Source organism: Calidris pugnax, unplaced genomic scaffold (assembly GCF_001431845.1).
Source record: "Calidris pugnax isolate Ruff unplaced genomic scaffold, ASM143184v1 scaffold284, whole genome shotgun sequence".
Taxonomy (NCBI): Eukaryota; Metazoa; Chordata; class Aves; order Charadriiformes; family Scolopacidae; genus Calidris; species Calidris pugnax.
Window position 1 is genome coordinate 42,792 of NW_015091007.1, and position 12,740 is coordinate 55,531.

The following is a 12,740-nucleotide window of genomic DNA, read 5'->3' on the forward strand; positions in this document are numbered from 1 at the left end:
CCGTCGCGGACGGGGGAGGGGGGCCCAGCCCCCGCCGTACCGGGAGGGGAGGGCTCCGGTGAGAGTCGGTAGGTGTCGTGTCCCCCCCTCATCTCCCCCGGTGGAGGGGTTTGGGCCCGCAGTTCGCGGTTTCCTTGTGTGAAATAGCCCCCCCACAACGGGAAAAGGGCGCAGGGCGGGGGCTTTGGCACCCCCCCTCTCCAAAAAAAAAGAACCCCCGTTCCTGAGGGTTGTCACCCGCCCTTCGGAATGTCCCTTGGGTGTTGTCCCCTCGTCGTCCCCCCCGTTATCCCGCGGGGGAGCACCGAGCACGGCGAGAGAGGATTTACCGGTGTGGGGGGGGGTTGTTCGTGGAAGGAAGGGCTTTTGTTCCTTTGTGCCCGGCACCGGGATCGTCCCCTCATCCCCCCCCAGCCCCGGGAGCGGTGAAACGGGGCTACGGGAGAGGGGCCGGTGGTTAAAAATCAGCTGCCAGAATTCCTTAAATACGAGTTTTTCCTACCAAAAGAAGATAATCGGAGCGGTGACACAGATAAAACCGAATAAAAACGTGGGGTTTTTAACATCTAGAGCCACTTGTCCGTGGTGGGGGGGTCGTTCCTGGAGGGGCGCAGGTGTGTGAGGACACCCGCGGGGAGCAGCAGCCCCCGGGGCGCTGCTTTGGGCACGTTTCTAACGCTAAAAATACGGGTTTTTGTAGCGTTTGGCTCTGGGGAGAGCGGGCCAGGCACGGCTCCTTCCTACGGCAGCGCTGGAGACGCTCCCCCAGAAATCACAGTGAGGGCACGGTGAAGTCTGATTATTGATTTGGTCAATTTGAGTGAAGCTTAAAATATCGACCGTTTGCAAGACCGTGCTCTATCGCCTGGTGCGGTGGGGGCTGGGCTCCCTCCCCAGCCACTCCGAGTCCCACTTGTGCCAGTAAGGCTGGGTCTGTACCCAGTGGAACAGAAAGTTCTGTTCTTCTTGTTTCCCTCAAAATATACTGCATCAATTTTGATCTAATTGGGTTGTCGTTTATTTAGGGAGCTGGGAGTGCAGTATTTTTAAAGGCTATTGAACAGCAGACTCCTGGAATTGTTACGGGAAAAGTCTTTTTGTTAAAATTGATTTTTTTTTTTCCCCCCCTCTCTTCTATGTGCACACTAATCAAGTCTATAGATATGAAGAGATGTTCCTGTACTTACTTTTTGTTTTTAACATTGATAGCTTCAGGTGAACCACTTTCTGCTTTGTTTTCCACACAATATCATTTTATTTGAGTGAAAAGCCAACGTTTTGTTCTGATAAATAAATTGAAATAGGGCGTGTGCTCAAAACTCAGATTCAGTGCTCCAGTTGTAGCGCAGGAGAGGAACCTCATTTTGAATAAATCGGCAGCAGTTCCGTGCTGAAATGGTTGACTCTTCTGTGCTTCAGTTCCAAATGGGCATGGAGGGGCTGGGTGTTTTTATTAACGTGTAATAGCACAGGACAAGGAGTGACAGGCAGCTTGAAGCCTCATCACAGCTAACGATTCCTGAAGATACTCTGAGTTTCAGAAGCAGATGCAGAGGAGCCAGTGGCAGGGAAGAGCGAGGTTATTTGTCTGTGGGGCTGCCTGGTGCCGGGGGGCAGTTTAATAAAATCCCTGACAGGCTCAGTCCCCGGAGCCGGTGCTGTATGGACAGCAGAGGGATTTTCCCATTTAAAATCCCAGCCCCCTTTCCTTCCTCCTTCCCCCAGCGCTAGCTTTGTGGTGCATTGTAGGGAAGGGCAGAACCCTGGGATGCTTTTTTCTCTCCTGCCCCCTCGATAATTGAATTATGAGTTTGGGAGCTTGATGGAAAAATCCAAGTGTTTTAATTAGAGAAGAGCATTTATTGTATTGAAGTGATGCTATAGCTGTTGAGTTTTCAACTTAAGGGTGGGGGAAATGCTGAATTTGTGACAGCTATTTTAGAGTAATCTGTAGAGAGTTGCAGAATGTGTGAGATCATCTCTCGTCCGAGGTAGGACTCCAGTAATAGTCTCTGCTGCTTCGGTTCGGAGCTGGCATTTGTTGAGTTCACCAGTGATTTGTGCTTGTTTGTTTTAAAGGCCAAGCTTTTACTTAAAGAAATGACTCCTTAAGACTGTAGGTAACTTTATCATCATTTAGGAGCTGGCTTCTTCAATATGTACACTTTTGGGATTTTTTTTTTTATTGTTGTTGCTGTTTTTTTCAAAAGAAATAGAAAAGTGGAAAAAACCATGTTGGGTCTGGTGGTTTTCTGAGGATCCAAGGGGCACAGCTGACTCAACTAACGAGAAATTGCTTCATTCCACCTGGGTCTAGTTAAAGCTTGACATTTTTCTTCAGGAGAACCTGCAGTAGTTTTTGGGAAGTCGCTCTGGTGGGACCTCCACCACTTCCACATCCTTGGGCTGGGTGGAGAAAAGCAGAGGTGGCTTGTCCCTGTGAGTGTCCCTCCAAGGGGACAGAGGGCAGTTAAACGCTGGCTGGGGCTCAGCTGGGGAGGGGACACTGCCCAATTAACACTCCTGCTCCTCATCGGTGGGGCTGGCCTTTAGCTGTTGCATCTTGAGTGGACATTCCAAAATCGGTGTGCGAGAGGGTGCGTGGATTTAGCGAGTGAGTAACGTAGCACGACTCCTCGTCCTACCTGCTGTTCTTCAGGGAAAGTTCATTTTGAAGTCTAGAACCCAGCCCTCACCCACTTGGCTTGAAGGGAGTCATCCCCTCCGGGAAGGGGGGGTGTAAGTGTCTTTTGTCCCGTTCAGTAAAATTTTCAAGACTGGCTCATTAAATAAATAACAATGCCATGAAACGTAGAGGTCACCTGGAGTCAGTGTGTGAACTAGTTCTTTTGGAGAGCTATGCAGCACTGAGAACGTTGCCCTACCACTATCCTGTAATTATGCCCTAATTGGATTCTCCCAGATATAATTGCATACCTTGAAGATGTACCTGCATGTTTTTTTATTTCCGAAGAAATCCACCAGAACTGACCCAACCTTTTTCCTCCCATCTCCAGAGAACACCTGGGTCTGTGATGTGAGAGATGGGGAGATACAGGGCTTGGGGTGGTCCCTGCAGGAGGAGCAGGACACAGTTCCTGGTCCCCCCCCCGTGTCCCCTCTGAGCACAGCAAACAGGGCATCATCTCCTGGGGTTGGCAGAGCCAGAATCGCCCTGTGGCTGCAGCTCTTGGTTTGGGAGCGATGTGTGAGGAGAGGGGCAGCCAGGGGAAGGAGGGAGGGAGGGAGGAAAGGTGGGGAAAGGCTTGTTAATTTTTGCCTTTTTCCTTCGGAGCTCTTGCTAAATGTAGCTGCGCAGAACGGTACGTGGAGCTGGGCTGTAAAGAAAATAACACACTTGAGTGATGTGCCCGATACTGGAGTCGCCTGAACATTTCACTCTGTTCCTAATGACAAATGTCCAATCATTTGATGGAGGATGTAGCACAGAAGGCTGAAACAATAAATGCTTCGGGTTCTTTCAGGGACTGACCACTCCTTGACTTGACTCCACTCTGCACTTGTCTGATCTGCACTGAATTTATACTGAAGTGATTCCTTTCAATTCTTCAAATTTCAAATTTTCAGATTTCAAATTGAAATCTAAGCCGTGACATTCTCAGGTCTGCTCCATGTCACTCCTGTGTTTTGCAGCAACTGGGAATGGCGGTTCAAAATGCTTCAGAACCGTGTTGAAAAGCCGCGGCCCCGAGGGAAGGCAGAACCCTGTGACTCGTGGGCCTGTTCCCCGAGGAGTCCCCAAAACTCTCTGTAACTGAGAGGGGTTCTTTGAGGGCAAGACCTTCCTGGTTGGGGTGTGGGAATGTGACAGTGGAATCCTGATGGCCACCATCTTCTCTGAGCTTGCAGGTCCCTACCTCCCTACTGGTGTTATTCTGTTAGTCCCGGTGGACAACAGGATGCCCATGAGCCAGCAATGTGCCCTTGTGGCCAAGAAGGCCAATGGCAGCTTGGGGGGCATCAGGAAGAGTGTGACCAGCAGGTTGAGAGAGGCCATCCTCCTCCTCTACTCTGCCCTGGTGAGGCCCCATCTGGAGCACTGGGTCCAGTTCAAGAAGGACAGGGAACTGCTGGAGAGGGGACAGCAAAGGTCCACAAAGATGATGAGGAGCCTGGAGCATCTCTCTGATGAGGAAAGGCTGAGGGACTTGGGTCTGTTTAGTCTGGAGAAGAGAAGGCTGAGGGGGGCATCTGATCAACACCTATAAATACTGAAAGGGTGGGTGTCAGGAGGATGGGGCCAGGCTTTTCTCAGTGGTGCCCAGGGACAGGACAAGAGGGAACGGGCACAAACTTGAACATAAGAAGTTCTACCTAAACATGAGGAGGAACTTCTTTCCTGTGAGGGTGGCAGAGCCCTGGCAGAGGCTGCCCAGAGAGGTGGTGGAGTTTCTGTCTCTGGAGACATTCAAACCCACCTGGACACGTTCCTGTGCAACCTGTTGTGGCAGGGGGTTGGACTGGATGATCTCCAGAGGTCCCTTCCAACCCCACATCATTCTGTGACTCCGTGAGGTATTTGTTGACACTGGTTTCCAGTGGTGATGAGGTATTTGTGTGGTGACTTCGCTGAGGTCCTGGTCAGGGACACACACAGAATGTGTTGTGGCTGACGTTACCTGCTGGCCTTGAGTTGTGTCCTTGTCCTCTTTTTCAGAGACCACACACATTCATGCCACGAGTGAACCTTGGAGCCCTTCAGCGTTTTCTAAAGAAATAAAGAAAGATACTAATTAACCTTTTTTTTATTTTTTGTTTACCTTGCTAAGCACCAAATCCAGGTCACAGAGCTTGTTCAGACACTGGTGTGAGAACGTACATGTGTAGATTTATAGAGGAAAGAAAGTGCTGAAGGGTTCTGAGGTTCATTGCTGAAATGAATGAGTGAGGTCTCTGAAAAGGGGGAGGAGGGCACAGGGCTGTTGGAACAGCTACAGACCCTTGGAAATAGGGAGAGGAGCAGGGGACATCGGTGCCTGCACCCTTCTCTCCTCAAGCACCTGCCTCCTGCCCCTGGTCAGAGACGGGACACCAGCCCAGGTGGACCTTTGGAAGGCTGTGGTGGAGATGGGTTTAGGAAGGTGTTGCGGCTTTTTTAACTCTCTGAGTGTAGGGAGTCATTTATTAGAGGTTAAATTTGCACACACGTAGCGTGCGCCTCGCTTTGTGTACGTGGTGGCTTTATGGAAGTGAGCCATTAACTTATTACAGTTAAAGATAATTGCCTTTATAACACTTCAGCAAATTATCTTTTTCTAAAGTCGGACATCAAAATAATTAACATCAAAACCATGGGCTCAAACGGGTTATTGCAAAAGGCAAGAGAAGTGTGATGGCATTTTTAGAGCAAACAGCGTCAGGTCAATGAGAGCACGGTAATTGCTTTGCTGTTGAGGACCATGGTGTCCTGTCCTGCTGGCTCGTCCCTGCCTACAGCACCTAACGCTGCTTTTATCTGCTTTCCAGCAGTGTGTGGAGAAGCTGAAGGCCACGGCGTGTCCCCGGGCAGGAGCAGCGAGGAATGAGCCAGCCCCGGGAGCGGGGACCTGCCACCCCAGCCGGGGACAGCTGAGGAGGGGACACCTCACTCGGGGCATGCTCCAGTAGGATTCCTCAGAAAAAGTAAGCTCTTGTTTTCTTACTGGGCTTTGGTGTGTGGGCTCCTTCACTGGCTGCTCTGCTGCAGCTGGGAGTGGAGCTGGAGTTTGCAAAATTACATACTTAAGAGGTGGTTTTGTGGGAATTTACATTTTCTTCACCAATCCTAGAAAGACTCTTTTCATACAGGTTTTATACATCACCTCTCCCACACTCTGTGTTGATGAAGGCTCTCTGCACTGTGCATCCTGAGCTTACAAATTAAATGTATGTTTTAGTATTAAAAATAAAAAACAAACACAACAGGCTAATAGAGAGGTGGGATCTGGCAAGGCTGTGGACTAGTTCCTTCGTTGATGGCTTTAGGCTGTATTTCTGTTAAAATGCAGTGTTCAGATCCCTTATTTATACCTGAACTGGGGATCTAAATACTTCAGATAAAATTAATTTTAGAGCTTGTCCTTGAGTTTGATTAATTTTTAGCCTCGCTTGTCAGTAATGCCATTTTCCCTGTTGCCATAAAGCAACTTAAGGGAACCCAACCTCCAAAAACCAGAGCTTTGCTGTTTGATAACACTTCTCACATGGAGCCTGTTTGGATTAAACCTGGTTATAAAATGCTACTCTTCAGCTTCAGGAAGACATTGTGCGGTCAGTTTGGTTAGTTCTTGGTACAGTGAAGGTGCCCCCACAGCTATGCCGCCCCACAGCAGCAGCTCTTGTTTTTTTCCCCCTTTCTGAAGGATTCCCTCAATAAAAACCTAAGAGTGTGTCCTGGTACCAGCTTAGAAACGCGCTCTGTGGCCTAGACTTGATACTTAAAAACATAAAGAAGGATTAATTAGGATCTTCCTTTAAAAATAGGAAGTGAGACAGCATCAGTGGATACAAATGGCAGTGGTGCTGGACTCTGAGCCCCGGCAGGAGCAGTTGCACTTCTCTCCTACGAGCTGGAGGCGTCTGGGTAGCACTTGCTTGGAGATGAGGGTTGGTTCCTCCAGCTGCATCCATTCATCTTACACATCCCTCCTGCCTCCGAGTCATGAAAAATCACACAGGAATGTCAAGAGAAGGCATTTACTCCTTTCTCTTCACACCCTGCATTATTGTCCTGGTGTGGTGAGGGGTCACAGAGCCCTCAAAGGAAGGGGTGACCTGTTGAGCACAGTCATTCAACAGGTGAGGGCTTTCACTCTGCTGCTTAGTTTCCTACAAGCTACCTCCTGGGATCACAGTGTGATGTGTCAAAATGCATTGCATTTGTAGTCCCAGATTTGTGTCTTCATCTCCTCCAAAATCTGACTTCTGGTAGGTGGCTGGTATCCCAGTCACTCACCTGCAGGTGCTCTTACTCTCAGACTCGGAAAAGTAGAACCTTGTCAAGTGTGTTCAGGGAGAAGCAGCCTTCTGTAAAACCAGCTTGGGAGTAAAAATCTCTGCTGCTGGGCCTTTTGCCCAGTCGTGTCTCCTTGTGGGAGCCCTTGAAAATTCAGATCCTTTACCCCAGCCACGGTTAGCACAGATCAGTCAACCATGGGTTTCTCTTGGAGCTCTTCTGTTGGGAGATGCTGGTTGGCTTGTATTTGTGGCTAAGCTTTTCTTCCCCCTTTTTCTGATGAGTTTCTGGTTATAAAGCCCTAGTTTTGGTGTAAAATTCTGTTGCACAATGCAGCCTCAGAAGCATGAGGCTCCTGGAGAGCATGAGCCTTGGAAAAAGGCAGCTCCCAGGCGGTGGGGTGTGCGGTGCCTGGCTCTGGAACCCTGATCACAGAACTACTGGGCAGGTTTGTCTTTAATCCCAGGGAAAGAAATTCAGATAGGAAACCAAACCAGAGGTAGATACGATTATGTGCTACTTTAGGAAAAAATATTTGAGCTGTAGAGCTCTTAAGAGAATGATTTGATAAAAAATAGCATTAAAGAGGCATTGGTCTTTGGAGAGGAAATGACAGCGCTAGAAGGGAAGAGCCAGCAGACAGAAACAGGTTTTTGAGTAAATAGCACTTTATACCTTATTGTAAAGGTAAATACAGGTACTAAAGCAGAAGCCTTTTTTATGTTATTTAATCTCAGCGCGTATTCATCAGGTGTTTAAAGCAGGGAGGGCTTTTACAGGCTCAGCAGGTGTTTTCTCTGGAGGCAGCACGGTGCTGGTGCTGTGTGTAACACACACAGGGGGCCCGGGGGGGCTCTGGCACCTCCATCCCTGGGGTTTTGGGGAACCCCAGCTAGACACAGCCAGGTGCTGGTGGACTCCCCAAGGTCCCTGTCAGCCCCTGTGCCAGTTCTCTACAAGCTGTTCCTGGCCACTTGTGCCACAAGGACCCGTTGCACTGAAAGGCTGTTTTGCCCAATATCGCCCCGTGCTGCTGAGTCCCTTGGGGATTTAAGTGGAAAAGGCACCTTTTTAGGCCCTGTCCCCCAGAGCCCATTCTCCCCCTGCATTTGGTAGCTGGTGTTGGGTTTGGCTGCTAATAAATAGGAGCATGAAAGGAGAGTTGCCGTGAAGCGGGCTGTGGAAGATTGCCATGGCAAAAACACAGTCGACGAGGCATTTGCATATTTAGGCTAGAATTTTTCAACTGCTGAAATCCCACGCAGTGCCAAATCCACAGAGTTTTGCGTTCCCTGCTCTCTTACAGTTGCTGCAGAAATGGTTTTTAATGACAGAACTGAGGTATGGCCAGAGGAGGCAGAGGCTCCACTAACCCATGAGCTGGTGGTGGTGTGTCTGCGGTGACACTGCTCCTCCTGCCAGGCTGCCCCCAGCTGGACCGTGTGGTGCTCAGGGAAAAAACCCAGGGTGTCTTTTGAAAAAGCCATTTTGGTTTCTGAATCTGGTTGTTTCTGCAGCCCCGTTGTGATTCTGAGTCCAGTGTGAGGGATGGGGTGTGCTGGTGGTGGGGTTCATCCAGGTGTGTTCTCCACTGGAGACCTCTCTTGGGCCGTGATCAGTTTCTGAATCTGGTTGTTTTCTGCAGCCCTGTTGTGGTTCTGAGCCCAGTGTGAGGGATGGGGTGTGCTGGTGGTGGGGTTCATCCGGGGGTGTTCTCCACTGGAGACCTCTCCTGGGCCGCGATCCCTTCATCAAACATCACCAGTCCTGAAGGAGACACTGGTTTGAGTTAGAATCACAGAAGGTGTGTTCTCCACTGGAGACCTCTCTTGGGCCGTGATCCTTTCATCATACATCACCAGTGCTGGAGGAGACACTGGTTTGAGTTAGAATCACAGAATGGTGAGAGTTGGATGGGACCTTAAAGATCATCCACTGCCACACCCCTGCCCTGGGCAGGGACACCTCCCACCAGACCAGGTTGCTCCAAGCCCCATCCATCCTGGCCTTGAACCCCTCCAGGGATGGGGCAGCCACAGCTTCTCTGGGCAACCTGGGCCAGGCTCTCACCACCCTCATAGTCAGGAATTTCTTCCTAATATCCAATCTAAATCTCCCCTCTTCCACTGCTCTGGGTGTTTGCAGCTGCATCACCTCTTGAGGAGAGAATGGCAGTCACTTTCCATTTCCTGAGGCGGCTCCCAAGTGAGTGGCTGGTGGGAGGTTGTTAATTATCAGCACTTCAGAGAGAGCAGACTGCTCTGGGTGTTTGCGGCTGCATCACCTCTTGAGGAGGGAATGGCAGCCGCTTTCCATTTCCTGAGGCGGCTCCCAAGCGAGTGGCTGGTGGGAGGCTGTTAATTATCAGCACTTCAGAGAGAGCAGAGGAAAGGCCACGCTTGGTTTTCTAACTTGGCATGAAAATGAAACGGAGAAAGATTGGTGATTAGCAAAAGAAATCCTCCCGGTGCTCGGTTTAGTCTGTCAGCTCAGGGAGCAGCATGATAACCTGCCGGCCTCTTTGAGTTGAGCCTCAGAAATGAGGCCTGGCCTTAATTTAAGGTCAGCAGCTCCTTCTGTGGCTGCTGGGGCCAGAGGCCACCCCAGAATTTCACTGAATTTCACTGAATTTTAGAGTTGGAAGGGACCATAGAGATCATCTAGTCCAACTCCCCTGCTGAAGCAGGATTGCCTAGAGCTTGTCAGAGCATGTTACTCAGGAGCATCCAGGCGGGTCTTGAAAATCTCCAAAGAAGGGGACTCCACACCCTCCCTGGGCAGCCTGTTCCAGGGCTCTGTCACCCTCACCGTGAAGAAGTTTCTCCTCATATTTGAGTGGAACCTCTTATGGTCCAACTTGTGCCCGTTGCCCCTCGTCCTCTCACTGGGAACCACTGAAAAGAGTCTGGCTCCCTCCTCCTTCAACCCTCCCTTGAGATACTTGTAGGCGTTGATAAGGTCTCCCCTCAGCCTTCTCTTCTCCAGACTAAAGAGTCCCAGCTCTCTCAGTCTCTCCTCATAAGGGAGATGCTCCAATCCTTGAATCATCTTTGTTGCCCTTCGCTGGACTCTTTCTAGTAGTTCCCTGTCCCTCTTGAACTGGGGAGCCCAGCACTGGACGTGAACTGAACTGCTGTGCCTCTGTCCCCCCGCAGGATGGCCGGCTGTGGGGAAATCGACCACTCCATCAACATGCTGCCCGCCAACCGCAAGGCCAACGAGTCCTGCGCCGCCCCCGCCCCGTCCCTGCCCGTGCCCGAGTGTGCCATCTGCCTCCAGACCTGCGTGCACCCCGTCAGCCTGCCCTGCAAGCACGTCTTCTGCTACCTCTGCGTCAAGGGAGCCTCCTGGCTGGGGAAACGCTGCGCGCTCTGCCGCCAGGAGATCCCCGAGGATTTCCTGGACAAGCCCACCCTGCTCTCTCCCGAGGAACTGAAAGCGGCCAGCAGAGGGAACGGGGAGTACGCCTGGTACTACGAGGGCAGGAACGGGTGGTGGCAGTACGACGAGCGCACCAGCAGGGAGCTGGAAGATGCCTTTTCCAAGGGTAAGAAGAGCACTGAGATGCTCATCGCCGGGTTTTTATACGTAGCTGATCTGGAAAACATGGTTCAGTACCGGAGGAATGAGCACGGACGGCGCAGGAAAATCAAAAGGGACATCATAGATATCCCAAAGAAGGGGGTGGCCGGGCTGAGGCTGGACTGTGAGGCCGTCACCCTGGCCCGGGAGAGCTCGGCCGACGGGGCAGACAGCAGCCCGGCCCCGGGGGCCACCGCCGGCCAGGCCCCGGCCACTGTCCCCGCCAGGCCCCTGCCATCGCCGGGCGCTCAGCTGGGGAGCCCCTCCACGCCCTCCCCCGAGGCCAGCGACTCCCTGGAGAACTCTTTGGCCCACCTACAGATCAATGGAGAGAGCGTGGCCGAGAGGAGCCACCGGGGAGAGGGGGAAGAAGAGCAGGAGTCATCGTCCTCGGGCCGGGCGGCGGCCCCCGACACCTCTCTGGAGGAGACGGAGTGGGACGGCAGCAGCGACGGGGAGGAGGTGGGTGCCCCCCAGCAGCACCCAGCCCCACAGAGACACTGGGAGGCCAGCGCGGGCCAGGCGGGGGCGGACGGCGCGGTGGCCGGGGTGGCCAGGTCCAGGAGGCCGGACGGACAGTGCACGGTCACCGAAGTTTGAATCTAGAGCCATGAGAATAAAAACTCAGCCCTGTTCCTGCAGAGTCTCTGTCTGGGGCCGGGGGAAGGGGAGGGAGGGATTTGGGCTGTTTAACTCCAGTCTCTTCCCCGTCTGGGCTGGAAGACTCTGAGTGCAGGAGCTGGGTTGTCCCGGGCAGGGTTTGGGAGCTGCTCAGCAATACCCAGTTTCCCTGGAAATGTCTCGTGTTTCTTTTTGTAGCATTTTCTCCCCCTCCCCACGTCTGGGCTGGAAGACTCTGGCTGCAGGAGCTGGGTTGTCTGGGCAGGGTTTGGGAGCTGCTCAGCAATACCCAGTTTCCCTGGAAATGTCTCGTGTTTCTTTTTGTAGCATTTTCTCCCCCTCCCCGGGGGCGACTGGCTCCCTTTCTGGCCAATGTATATCTGCTGTACCACCTCCCTGTCCCATCCCGTGTCTCACTCCTTTCTGCATGGACCCGGGGAGGAACAGAACACTAACGAGCGGTGCCGGGGGAGCGGGGGGCTTAATTTAATGTGAGAAACTAGATGTGAGTTTGGAGTTAAAACGTGTTTTTACTAGACAAGAGCAATCATTTCCCTCCCCTCAATGGAAATGTAAAAACGCTGGTAACTTTCGTTGCAAATTCTTACCTTTCCACCCTTCGTGGCGTTTTCACTGGCTTTGCCATCTAGTCCTTGTAGGTTTGTTTTTTGAGGTCTTTCTTGATCTGTCTCGTTTTTGTTACGGAATTTATAATTTAATAAAACTACATTTTATCAGTAACAATCTTAGCTGTGCCTCTGGTGTGACTGAGCCTTGCTGGAGGAACTGGGGAGAAAGCCATCATGAAACGGTTTGAGGGGGGACCGGCTCCCAGCGGGATCTCCCGGACCCACCACCCTCTGAGTCTCTTTCTGCTGGAAAAGCCTGATTTGGAGGGTTAGTGCTCACAGGGGAAGGGCTGATGAATGTGCGTCGCTTATGGTGGGCAGCAGTATCCTAGAGAGGGCTGTTTTAACAGCAGAAATGCTGACACAAGAGGGATGACGTCACCAAAGGTGACCCTGTGAGGAAGAGCGGGGAGGGTAAGGATCATGTGGGTGTTGCTCTGGTCCTCACAGCCAAATGGGCAGCGCAGGGGAGGTGGTGGGGTGCTTGGAGCAGAGCTGCATCTCCTGGGTCAGCCCCGTTTCTGCAAACTGATTTCTGGTGTTAGAGGTGCTCAGGAACCAGCCCTCGAGCAGCATGGCTTGGCTCCTCTGGCTAGGGCACCTGTTTTATTTCATTCTGCTTTTAAATCAGCTGATTCTGGACTCAGCCTTTAAAACAAAGGTAATTACACTCCAGTTCTCAGTCCATTTCCCTGACCAGGAAGGGACAGGGGCTGATGGACAAGTGCTGCCTCTCTCCACCCAGAAGGTGCTGCAGCAAACAACCCTCTGGAGGGAATTAAATGGGCTGGTTTTTAAAGGTGGTAGAATTAAACTCCTAAAATGTTTTCCTTGCTGTAATTAGGGCTGATGTGTCTAATCTTGGGCAAAGCTGTAGCATGGACTTGAGAAGGGAAAGAGGATGGAATGTTTTTTCTTCTGTTCTTCGTTGCCACCTCGAGCAGCATGGCTTG

At 51.6% G+C, this 12,740-nt stretch overlaps 1 protein-coding gene across 2 annotated transcripts in view; it reads left to right on the plus strand.

Moving 5' to 3' along the window:
• Nucleotides 1–11,172, plus strand: part of RNF146 (ring finger protein 146) — an 11,656-nt gene extending 484 nt beyond the window's left edge. Inside the window, exons 2-3 of one of the 2 annotated variants that reach the window (XM_014955630.1) lie at nt 5,491–5,643; nt 10,111–11,172. In XM_014955630.1, the coding sequence (XP_014811116.1) occupies nt 10,112–11,137 (1,026 nt within the window). In that variant the 5' untranslated portion in view covers nt 5,491–5,643; nt 10,111 and the 3' untranslated portion in view covers nt 11,138–11,172. Of the gene's footprint in view, nt 1–5,487; nt 5,644–10,110 lie in introns of both variants that reach the window. The other variant, XM_014955628.1, reaches the window with a different exon arrangement.
• The last annotated feature ends 1,568 nt before the right edge of the window (nt 11,173–12,740 follow it).